Source organism: Amaranthus tricolor, chromosome 10, assembly GCF_026212465.1.
Source record: "Amaranthus tricolor cultivar Red isolate AtriRed21 chromosome 10, ASM2621246v1, whole genome shotgun sequence".
Taxonomy (NCBI): Eukaryota; Viridiplantae; Streptophyta; class Magnoliopsida; order Caryophyllales; family Amaranthaceae; genus Amaranthus; species Amaranthus tricolor.
The window spans coordinates 2,184,039-2,197,500 of record NC_080056.1 but is presented as its reverse complement, the minus strand read 5'-3'; the positions used below and the strand labels follow the sequence as shown (position 1 = coordinate 2,197,500).

General features: G+C 28.1%; 1 protein-coding gene across 1 annotated transcript; it reads left to right on the top strand.

The window, feature by feature from the left end:
* Positions 1-991: 991 nt before the first annotated feature.
* Positions 992-8,715, top strand: LOC130825918 (polygalacturonase-like). The gene is made up of 10 exons (XM_057691374.1): positions 992-1,134; positions 1,198-1,252; positions 2,886-3,014; positions 3,105-3,272; positions 4,806-4,826; positions 4,963-5,170; positions 6,360-6,441; positions 6,752-6,860; positions 7,351-7,467; positions 8,470-8,715. The coding sequence occupies exons 1-10, from the start codon at positions 992-994 to the stop codon at positions 8,713-8,715; spliced, it is 1,278 nt and encodes a 425-aa protein (XP_057547357.1).
* The last annotated feature ends 4,747 nt before the right edge of the window (positions 8,716-13,462 follow it).

Genomic DNA, 13,462 nt, shown 5'->3' with positions numbered 1-13,462 from the left:
TTGGTTTTAATTTGTCCGATTTTTGCTATAGCAACACAAATTTAAACAAATACCTCAATAAAATATTTTCAACCATAATTAGAAAAATAAACAAACCAAATTATTAATTTGGTTTATTTTGATTTGATTTTCATGTGTGTTTTCATGCACTTTCATTAATTATATATTTCTTAATTTTGACCAAAAAACATAAAATCAAAATTTATTTAAAATTTTTAGAATTAATTCAAACAAAACCTATTTAGCCATACTAATGGCGAAAAATGTGATCGATAAGAATATATGGTGAGAATAACTCCAATACATGTTCTCCTAATATATTCTTTGTAAAGCTTAATAAATATTTTTAAATAATCGATGCAATCCACAACTTAGCATAAGTTCTTTGTTTTTTAAAAATGACTTAGCTAGCATATGTTGTTATGATCACTGAAATAACATATGCCTATTTTTATGTAGTATAAGAAGGATAACTATACTTATTTAAATATTTATCTAGTTTCACATATAATTTACAATATGATTATCGCCTCGTCTTATATGAAACTGTCTCCTCATGAGATGTGCTCATATAATTAGTCTATTTCAGTAATTAATCTCACCATAAGACCGCTTAAAAATTGTGTATGATAATAAGCTAATTAAGTCTTGTTGTATCAAAAATCCAAACTTAACAAGAAGTCAAAAAATGGGCATATTTTGAAACTAACAAGAGTTGCTTTCGTCTACATTTGCCCTACTAAAAATTGCCGTATCCATAAACCTAAATAGTTATGGGAGCTAACCCTATTCAAATGACTATATTCTATTTGTTTCTATAAGGATCATTCTTGTATTTATATTCCTCCTTTTTCAAGTCTATAAATATGCTAATCATTTCCATCATACCATAATATTACAAAAAAGTTTTAACATCCTAACATCCAACATAATACATACATACACTTTCCTTTGAAGAAATACAAACAAAAACACCCCAAAAAAACAACATATGGCCCTACAAATTCATCCCATATTCTCCCTTCTCATTATTTTTTCCTTGTGTAATTTTTCCTCATGTTATGGAAGAAACGTGCATTTTTTCCATAACAAAATTCAAGAATATAATAATCATTTGTCTTACTTTAATAATATATTTTCATTGAATAATAACAATGGAGAAGGAAGAGCTCTTATTGATGATGATAATAATAATACGTTCAATGTAGATGATTTTGGAGCTAAGGGAGATGGAAGCTCCGATGATACTCAGGTATATAACTTGTTAGTTGCTGCGAATTACTTCTATGGGTTAGTTTGATGGTTGAAAACTTTCTCTTTCACCTTTGTTACAGAAAGGATAAATTACTTTCTTCTGCTTGAAGGGAATCTCTAATCTACCCCAATTTAAAAAAAAATTTGTTAGCTGTTACTGCATGTTTGCATGCATGTATCTTTTTAAAATCATGGTTACCTTTCTATAACGAGCAGTTTTAAAATATTTGTCTATATTATAATTATTTATATTCATAAAATGATTTTTTTAATAACATCCATATAATTACTTCTCTATATTCACTGAAGTATCCTTATCAGATTCTCTAAATTGACATTATTCATTAAAATAAAGTTTGATTTCTCTTTGTCCGACCAAGAAATATATATTTACTTATTATTTTTTATAGACCATGTCTAATTCAGTGGCGACACTAACACTAAAAATAAAGGCGGACAAAAAATTTAGACTATGATTGTTTAAGGGTCCAATTCATATAAGTTTGATCTTACAGCTAATTTATATCATTAAAAGGGCAAAATTCAAAAGTTAAGAGGGGTTGTAGTCTGTAACCGAACCTAAACAACCCCTAAATCAATTCGCCTATAGTCGGTCTAATTTATTGTCATTCATAATCATTATCTCTTAGATTTTTTCCTCAAAAATAAGTACTTTAAAAACAGATTATGTAAATTTAAAACCTTTAAAAACCTTTTTCATTAGCAAATACTAAAAGAAAACTTAAATTATAAAACTATTTCTTATCATTATCTCCCAAAAAAGTAATAAAAAAGTTCGGTATATGCCAAATATGGGTAACATAGCAAATTAGCAAAAGAGGTCGCTTATGTTGTTGGCCTTCGTCCTTGGTGCAACTATATTTATTTTGTATACAACTTCCACCTTAACTACCTTAATTGATAATTGATATAGCTAGCTCCATAGTTCATTGGATCTCGAAACCTGCAATATGAGTGGAAAAGTTTTCTGTTAAGTTAGTTACTACTTCTACTATAAGGGTCAACTTTTTTAAAAAATAATTCTTCTTTCTTAAAGAATTAGTCAACTTTTTTTTTTTTAATTGTCAATTATACTATCTCATTTTTATTTTAATCATGACTCACACACTTTTTTAATTTGCATCTATATATTTAATTTACATTTTTATCGCAACTGAAATTTTCTAATACTTTCTGTTAGAATATATAACATATCTTGGAGTCTCAACCACCAGCTTAAGCTTTTGGTTGAGTTGGTTTCTTGACATCATATTAGAGCCAGCGTGACACGAGGTCACGGAGTTCGAATCTCAACCACCTCTCAATAAAGTATAATATTCAGTGTATGTGTGCATCCACACTTCTAGCCCAATTGGCTCTCGTGGTGCAAGAGGGCGTGTTAGAATATATAATTTATCTTGGGGGCTCAATTATCAGTTTAAACTTTTGGTTGAGTTGATTCCTTGACACTTTCTCGTAAAATATGAAGTATTTTTATATCAATTTTACTACTTTTTTATTTTTACCTCATTTATATTTAGAACTACTCCTATTTATTTTGGACAAATATATTTTTTTTATCCTCAATGTTAATTACGCAACATGAAGATTGTTTTAATATCTTTTTGCAGGCATTTAAAAAAGCTTGGAAAAAAGCTTGCGCAACTTCAGGTGCTGTGTTGTTGGTACCAAGCAACAAAAACTATCTTCTAAAGCCAATTACTTTCTCAGGCCCATGCAATACTGCTTTAACTATAGAGGTTATTATATATATTTTTTTTGAAATATTACAACAAATTATTAAATTAAAATATATTTATATTTTTTCCCGTCCTAATTCAATGCAATAGATATCTGGAAGCATCTTAGCGTCAGCAGATCAGTCAGATTATCAAAAAAATACAAGGCGTTGGTTAGTTTTTGACGGAATTGACAATTTATCAGTCCAAGGCAATGGTGTTATTGACGGTAATGGCAAGATATGGTGGGAAAACTCATGTAAAATCAATAAAAAGAAGGTAATAACTACAATAACTCTTATCAATTCTTACTATTAGTACGTAGCAAATATTACAGAGATCGGCTCTCAAGTCCAACCTATTATATATATTTTAATGTTCATTTATAGTATCTTTAATGCCTACTTACAATATACTTAATGCCTACCGAATAAGTACTTAAGAATTTACAATATTCTAAATGCCTGCTTACTATATTCTTAGCATACCGAGAAACTTTTTCTATTTTTTCCTTTTTGGGTCAGCCCAATTAGAGATGGTCTCTTAAAGAGACCGTCTCCCAAAAAGAATTTGTGCAAGTATTATACTCCCTCTGTTCACTAATGTTCTTCTCATTTGGAATATTCCAACTTAAGGAGTGAGAAATTTAATTAATGTTTTTGACACATATTTAGAAAAATAAAATATGTCCATCTAAAATCTCGTTAGATTCCTCTTAATGTATACTTTTTAATTATGTATTTTTTATAATTTTTTATTATGCGTATTTAGAGATATTAAGGTTTAAAATTTACATTAAAAGCTGTGTAAAAAGTAAATAGAAAGAAATACCTATCTAAAAAATAAAAAGTGCATAGAAATAAATGAGTGATTTAAATATAGTATGCTACAACTAAAAACATAATTAAGTAAGATTTTAATAAGTCTCATTGACAATTGATTATATAAAACGGTAATTTTTATGAGAAATTGTTGAAAACTTCTTAGAAAAATATCATTTTAGTGAAAAACTACATAAAATAAAAAATTTTGTCAAAAAATACCTAGAAAATTTATTTTGTTTGTCAAAAGATACCTACTAACAAAACCGTTTGAACTTCTGTTAGATTTTCATAATTTCACGAAAAAAATAAATAAATGCAAATGTTAGAATAAGCACGTGAGTTCCCAATACCCACTTTCCACAAAACAAACAGAGAAAAAAAACGTTAACTTAAACTTAGGGTTTCAAAATGTTGAAGAAAGTCATTGTTCTTCATCTTCCCAACGCTGCCATGAATGCCCTTCTCCTTCCATTTAATTTGTTTCAAAGACCCTCTTTGAATTAATATGGAATTTTCGAACAATAATTAAAAAAGGAGGAGAAGTAATTTCAAAACCTACTGTTTGTGTTGAAGCTGGATTTTAAGGCGTCATTTTCAAAGACCACAATAATAATGGCGTCCTTTAATGGTGAAGAACCTAGAGTTTTTATTGGTTGAATGAGAAAGAGGATGAGAAAGTTGCTTTAATGGAGCTTTTTAATGGCCACATGACCTGCACATCGAAAACTCGAAAATTCTAACTGTTCTGTTAGTAGGTATCTTTTGACAAACAAAATAAATTTTTTTGGTGTTTTTTGACAAAAAAATTTGTTCTAGGTAGTTTTTCACAAAAGTGATGTTTTTCTAAATAGTTTTCAACAATTTTTCCTAATTTTTATTTAGATATGAATATATATTATTTCTCCAATAAATATTGATATTTTTATTATTTTTAAAATTTAGAAAATATGACTAACTTATTTTTTTTTTATACGTTTCTTATTTGCAGCCCTGCAAACATGCGCCAACAGTAAGATTCAATTCCTTGGCTTAATTATATACTGTCCACTCTCATATTTATTTATTTGTTTATGGGTTATTTATATTATTATATTCTTTAAATTCAAATAAAATATTAATTATTATATTAATTTGTATATTTGCAGGCTCTAGAATTTTCTAGATGCAAAAATTTGGTAGTGAAGGAGTTGAATATCCAAAATGCGCAGCAAATGCATGTAACATTTAATAGTTGCAATTACGTTAAAGCTTCAAGTCTTAAAGTGGCTGCTCCAGGGAATAGCCCTAATACTGATGGCATACATATAACAAACACCCAAAATATTGATGTTACAAACACTTTTATCGGAACAGGTTAGTAAAAAAGATTTTTTTTAATATAATTGTACACTTAAATAATATATAATATATTATACTAGAGGTGTCTAAAACAAATTTGATGACTTAGAATGTATGCACCCGAGTGCCCGACATTGAAACAAAATTTGACTTTTCCGATGACCTGATATGCATCTGACATTTAAATCGAACTTGACTTTTTTGACTAATCGGTTTCAAAATGAACTCAAAATTATGAAAATAACGTGTTAATTAATTTAAGATGTCAAAAATGATAATTTAGAAGGTATTAATTAGAGAGAATATTCTTTGATTGATTCTTAATATAAAAGAAAACAATTAATTTTTGGAAAGAATTTAATTAATCAGTAGATTAATTATTGATTAATCTTACAAATTTGAAAATAACATCATACAATTTACTAATTCATAAGTATTTTGTGACAAGTGTCACTTTACAAAGCTATATATATATATATATATATATATATATATATATATATATATATATATATATATATATATATATATATATATATATATATATATATATATATATAGTAATGATATAAACTCCACAAATTCACATTAATGTTAATTGAAATACTGATATTAATAATGTCTATTTTTGGTTTCTAACCCATAAATAATGAGACTAAATAATGTTAAAAAGTAACTCCTCTCTTCATATTCCCTAATGTAATGCAATGTAAAGTGTGAGTTTATTAGAGAAGGTGAAAAGTTTGAGAAATAAAGTTAGAGTAACATATTGAGAGTAACTCATGCAATCTTATCTAATCTTATAAATTTACAATAAACAGTCATCAAAGATACTCTTTTTTTGTATTACACAAACAAAAAATACATGTAACAACTTCTTATGCTTATGAAATCTAATTTTAGCATCCAGTTTATGAGAAATATTTAATCATAATATCTATTCAAGAGTAACAACATTAACACTTTAAGTTTTATTATGTATTATGATTACATTTAATATAAATTTGCTATTGCTTAATTGATAATTATCAAACATATTCAAGAGGTGGTAAAAAATTTTATTTGAGGACTTTGCTAAACTAATTTTGTCAATGGTCCTATATTTTATAAACACAAACAATTTGTAAAAATAAAAATGAACCCTACCGTGCATAGCACGGGTATAATCGTAATATGATATATTTGACAAAATTGAAAATGAAAGGTGATGATTGCATTTCTATTGAGGATGGGTCTCATTCAGTTCGAGCTACAAACATTACCTGTGGACCTGGCCATGGTATCAGGTATGAAAATATATAGACTATAGTTTTTCTAGTTTTAATTTGTTCCTTACATACGTTAAAAAAAATAATAAAAATAACTAATAATAAAATATTACGATTTAAATAAATATACGTGTAAAGGTAAAAGAAAATTATTTTTTTCAGTAGGCGGTGAATGTGAAAGAAAAACTCCCAACCATTAATCTAACCCAAGAGTTTATATATTTCTTATGACAGTTAGAAATATACGCTTAATATTTTCACAAAAATTTGATCAACTAATAATATTTTTCTTAATTTATTTTGGGTTGTGTTTTATATGATGATGCAGTATTGGAAGCCTGGGTGACAACAATTCTGAAGCTCATGTTTCAGATATAATTGTAGATGGAGCTACACTTTCTAATACTACTAATGGACTAAGAATTAAGACTTGGCAGGTGAAGTAACTTTCATTTTATTCAAAATTGTTTTGACACTTTAATGTATATAGAAATGTTATATACGTTGTTTATATTTCTTATCTAATAATGAAAAGAATCTCTTTAATGTATACAGAGCACTCCTTAAATATTAAGGGCATTTTTATTGTCAACCAATCAACTCAACTAAAAGTTTAAATTTATAGTTGAGACCCTATAAAATGTTATATACTCTAACATGATTTCTCGTACGAGAGCCCTTTGGGCTAGAAATGTGGATGCGCACCCTCAGCACCAAACCTAAAATAAAGCGTAGATGAGATTTGAACCCGTGACCTCTTGTCATGATAACACTGATACCAACTCAACTAAAAGTTTGAGCTGATGGTTAAGCCCCCTAAACATTATATTTTCTAACAAAATTAATGGTTGAGACCCAAAATATATTATATACCTTAACATTTGTTTTCCCAGATATTTTCTGTTTTAATGTGAAATAACATTTCAGGGAGGATCAGGAGTTGCAAGTAACATCATATTCAGAAACATAAAGTTGTCCAATGTAGACAACCCCATAATTATAGACCAAAACTACTGCGACCAAGATGAACCGTGCAAAAAACAGGTATAATACACTAATTACATATTAAATTAATAATCTTATATTATATTGTTTGTTTACAAGCAAGGGCGGACTCGGTGTCCTATTAAGCTCCACAAAACATGATACTCCGTTTGTTTTTGTATGAGTCTATGAATTATTGTTTTAACTATGATTCCTCATACATTTATAAGAAAAAATATATTTATGTGGGATTTTGTTAGATTCGTCTCAATATATACATTAAAAATATTAACTATTTAGAATTTTTAAAAACTCACAATAAAAATTATTTGATTTTAAGTTTACACTGAGATCTGTAAAAAAGTGATTGGGAAAAACATATGAGAAACAGAGGGAGTAATTTATACGAAAATTTGTCATAAATAAATCAATATTTATTACTAAATTTGCTGAAAATAAATTTAACTATTGTTTACTTTTGAATAAATTCACCTATTCGAGATAGTTGTTGAAAATAAACTCAATTATTGTTTATTCCCGATTCTTGACTTACAAAGAAGATTTAAAGATGGTTATGAACAATAAGTTTATTTATTTTTTATACATAATTGTTGGATTTATTAATAAAGAAATAATATATGAGTTTATTTTCAGTCGATCGAACAAATATTAATTTATTTTTAAAAAAATTTCCTAATTAGTTTCCGATACTTTTTTATGATATAATTATATAATTTGATTTTTTTATATATTTATTACTCCCTCCTATTTACCTTAGGAGTCCCATTTGACTTTTAACGGATTTTAAGAAGAGTCAAAAGTGGGACCCTAAGGATAGGAAAGAGAGTGGTATTATGGGTTTTTAATGTAAGGAAGGAAAATTAGTATGGATAATGAAAGGTATAATTGAAAATAGGATAAAACTACTAAGGGTATAAAAGTCAAAAACCCATATCAAAAATAGTAATGGAACAATTAAGGTGACTTGACCATAAAAGAAAATGGGACACATAAGCTGAATAGAAGGAACTAATAATTTATGCTCTTATCTATTTTGTGTAGGAATCTGCGGTACAAGTGAAAGATGTGGTGTACGAAAACATAGCAGGAACGAGTTCATCAGAAAAGGCAGTTATATTTAATTGCAGTGAAAAATATCCATGTGAAGATATTACAATGGAGAATATTAAGATTAATAGTTGTGAAGGTGACAAAATTGCTGAAGCTACGTGTAATAATGTACAATTGAACAAGATGATTGATGTTTCTCCTCAATGCTCAGCTACTTATTCAAGATCATTATTTTAGGGAAATTACAAATATTTATTATTTGATTCATTAATTGAATTGAAAAAATTACTAGACTAACATTGGTATTAAATATTTATCAAATTAATTATGTAATACTTTCGATTTATATCTAAATAATAATAATAATAATATATACTATATGATTTATTGATATTATTTCGTTCTTATTCTCAATTTATAAGAAAAACGTAGTTGCCTGTGATATTTATTAATTGATTTATGACGTGTACTTTGATAGTATCGTCCGCTTATAATTTTTCTTATACTCTACATAAATAAAGAGTATATCAAAATTTAAAGTAATACATTAGATTAATGCGGATCATATAAAAGATTACCATAATCATATATTACTTAAATTGTAATTGAAGAAAAAAGAATATTTTTTTTTATGAGTTGATGTGTCACAAAGAATATCACTTTAAAAAAATTCGATTGTATTCTTTGTAATTTTTTTTTCAAATTAAAAAACATAAACCAAAAATTATGGAGCAAAATCATGGTTGAAAAATACTTAAGTGAAAAAGAAATAGGCATATTGAATTTGTTGGGTAAATATTGTTGGTTAAAGTTGTTATCTTAAAGTCATTTGTTGGCTAATTTAACCAGCTAAAAGTTTTAATTAATTTTATTAGTTGATTTTACATAGAAGAATGGGGAAGATGAGGATAAGAAATTAAGGATTAGGCCAATATTAGGTGGGATGTGGTAGATAAAGCAAGGGTATAAATGTAATTATAAGACTAATTCCGTTATAAAACAATATTAATAAGCTAATTAAAAAGTCAAAAAACACAAATTAACAAAAAAAAAAAAAGTAGATCAAAAGCCAGTTCCTAGACAAACCCATAAAGAAGTGGAAGTGCGTAAACAATGAGGGTGTTAAGAATTAAGCAATGAGCTTTTTTTTTAATTAGTTTTTGGATTTTGACTTTTAGTTGGTCAACAACCAATAAAGCATTTAATAAATAACTTTAAACTAATTGAAAAACCGACTTTTAAACTAAAACCTAAAGGTTGCTTATATGGGGTGTTTGACAAATTATGTATTGACCGTTGATTGTTTATTAGAGAAAAAGCGAATTAATATTAATGATAAAAGCAAATAAAGTTAGATTTTTTATTTTAACTTAAAAATTAACTTTTTAGCAAATTAAAAAATATTTATCAAATGCGTTTTTTAAACTGTTTGATTAACCAAACAATAAAAACTAAAAATCAACCAAAATGACTATGCATGGAAAATGCCAGCTAAGTTGATGCTAATTGCTAACAACTAGGGCTAGAATGATAACTGGACTGAAAATGATACTTGAACCGAAAGGGTTGACGGCTGAATCTCATACCAATCACTTTTCATCTCCACATAGGTACTCCTTTGTTTACTTCCTTTGTTCGGGTCAATTAGGATCAAAAAGAAAAATTATGATTTTTAAGAAAAAATAAATATTAATAATAAATGAAGGTAAATAATAAATTATGTAAATAAAATGAAAAGGAGATAATATATACGAATAAGATTAAATAAAATGATGGATCATTGTCAAAAAATAAAAATAATACAAAATGGGTAAAATAAATGAAAATAATAATTAATACAAAATAAGTGCAACAAAGGGAAAATATATATGTAATTTTCAGTAGGAAATATAAAGAGACGAAGGAGTAAAGTAGTCCCTCTTATGTGCCATATTCATCAATACTCACAGGATGAATAAATTTCATGAGTATATCATATCATATTATAGGGAAATTTCACGTGGTAACATCGAACTTTCATGAAACGCCAGTTGTAGCACTTTTGTAAGATTTTTTCACATGGTAGTATCCAGCTTATGCCTTATCTAACTGTCGTCGCATTTTCCGTTAAATTCTTGTCAATTTCCGTTTTATTTACCATTTTGACATTTCTACACTTATTAAGTGTTGGTTCTTGTATTTATAATTTGCTCTGAACCATTTTTATGTTCTCAAATGTTTATTTCACTATTTTGACTTTTAATTCACCATTTAATTTATTAACGCTTTCAAATGCTTAGGGCAAATTACAAAGACAAGAACCAACATTTAATAAAGGTAGAAACGTCAAAATGGCGAATTAAGTGGAAAATGACAAGAATTTAACAGAAAATGCTACAGCAGTTGGACAAGGCATGAACAAGATGCTACCATGTGAAAAAATCTTACAAAAGTGCTACCATTAGCGTTTCATGAAAGTTCGATGCTACTACATGGAATTTCTTTATATGATATATATACGAGTAAAAAATGTGCTCAACAAATAATGAATCCTCAAAAATGGCTTGATTAGAGGTGTTTAGCATATCTGACAATACGATATTATCCAATCTTATAATCGAATTCGATTAGAACTAACTTTAAAATTTGATTTACAATTATGTAAAAACCAATATGAATTCAAAAACCGATTTTTAATTGACCCCAACATCTGACCCGATGACTCAAATGTACACCTATAAGCTTGATAATAAAATCGTTTGAAAAATGACTTCTGATTTACTCAGACTTATTTGACTAGATGAGTGTTTTCTTAGATGTTTTTCACGATCATCATATATTCATACTTAATAATATATCCTGGTCATGAAGGATATATCAAGGTCCAAAGACTAGAGATGAGACGACAAGTTATTCTCTATTAAAGGAGATTACAGTCAGATTAGATAGAGTATTTTTTATCATTGTTAAAAGCCATCCACCTATTAATTTTTGTAACTATGTAAACAAAACATAATAAAAGTAAAAAGTCAACCAAATGAGTAAATGTCCTATTCTAACAAGACCAATTTATTTTAGTGCCATTTTTCACCAAATACTAGAGGTGTTTATTCGGGTTGTCAGATGGATTTCAGATAGGATGTTTCGAGTCGATTTAAAATCAGATGTCTTGTCCACATCGAGATTTACATAACTATAAATTTATTTTCAAGTCGGGTCGAATCGAATTCGATTATAAAATCAGGTAATCAAATCTATTTTAAACACCTCTATCTATATCCAATACCCCATTTAATAAAAGAAAAATTCCACATGGTAGCATCGAACTTTCATAAAATGTTATTTTTAAGAAAATTTCACATGATAGCTTCCAACCCTTGCATTTAAATTTTCCGTAGCCTTAAACGTCAAAAAACGTTTATCGACCGTTATACCCATATAATTTCGAAATTAGACTGCCTTCTCTGCCATGTTCATTCATTCCTCCTTCCTCCTTCGAAGTTCACTGCGATTTCACCGGGCATCTTTCTTCTTCGATTTCACCGGCCATCTTCCTTATTCGATTTCACCGGCCACCTCTGCGAACACAGCTGCACCATCGGCCATCTCTACGATTTCACAGGTACCTTTCTTCTTTCTTCCTTTTCTGTATTTGTTGCAAATGAATACATGTAGAAAATAGGATTTTGACAGTTACCTTCGAATTGCTTGAATTGTTTTGACAATTAGTTGCGATTTCAAAGTCACAAGCGAATACATGCTGTTGCAATTGCAAATGAATTTTTTGACAAATGAATACATGCTGCTGTTATTTTATTGCGATTGAAAATGAATTGTTTTGACAAATGAATACAATTAGTTGCGATTGCAAATGAATTGTATTGACAATTACCTTCAATAAAGTTGATAGGTTGATTAGTATTGTGTTGGTTTATTGTATTTGTTGAAATTACTGGCGAATGAACACTAGTATTTTTTCTTCCTTCCTCCTTTATTTTGTTTGTTGATAGGTTGATTGGACCATGGCAGATTTTTTTTTTGTTGGTTTTGTTAGTTTTTTTTTTCTTCTATAAAGTGTTAATAAACTTGAGGTTTGAATTCAATAATGAATTAGGGCTTTTTAAATTGTTGATTTGTTGATTGGATTCCCACATGTTGTGAGGGCCATCCTACATTCAAGCCAAGATCCATAAGGTTTTGCAGTGATTGGTACAGTTGCAAAATGTACAAGCAGACATATGCAAGCACTATTAGATCTATTCTAGACCCTGGGCATTAGCCAAAAATGTAGTTCCCACTAATTAAGCCACCAATGATGAAGTGAGCAATTGAAAAACCTACAAAGAATAGAAAGAGGGAAGCAGACGAAGAATGAGAGGGGAAAATGTCTAAGACCGTGAACTGTAGTAGATGCAAGGAGTTTGAACATAATGTGAAGACTTGCAAGGGTGGATTGACGGCTAAACAAAAGAAGGATAAAAGGACGATTTCTACGCCATCATCTTCAAAAGCATTCCAAATATAGTTATGTAAATACGTCTTAGTGCTAGATATGCAACTTTGAACTTTGATAACAGTAGTTTTTGAACTGTGATCATATGTACTAGTGCTTGAAGTAAATATGTATTAGTGCTAATTAAGTAAATACGTATTAGTGCTTGGAAGACACCTTTTGAACTATTGATATGCAACTTTGAAGTTTGATAATAATAGTTTTTGAACTGTGAACATATGTACCAGTGCTTGAAATAAATATGTATTAGTATTAGTGCTTGACTATTTACCTTTTGAACTTTATAATGCCAACAATTTGAATGAAAGCAAAATTATTACAACATTTATGGGCGTTAATGAATTAAATATTAAATTGGTGAATTAAACGTTAAAATAGTGGATGCTAACATGTGGAAAAAACATACAAAATGATGAATTAAACGGAAATTAACAAGAACTTAATCGAAAATGCTACGACAATTAGTTTGTGTATAAACTGGATGCTACCATG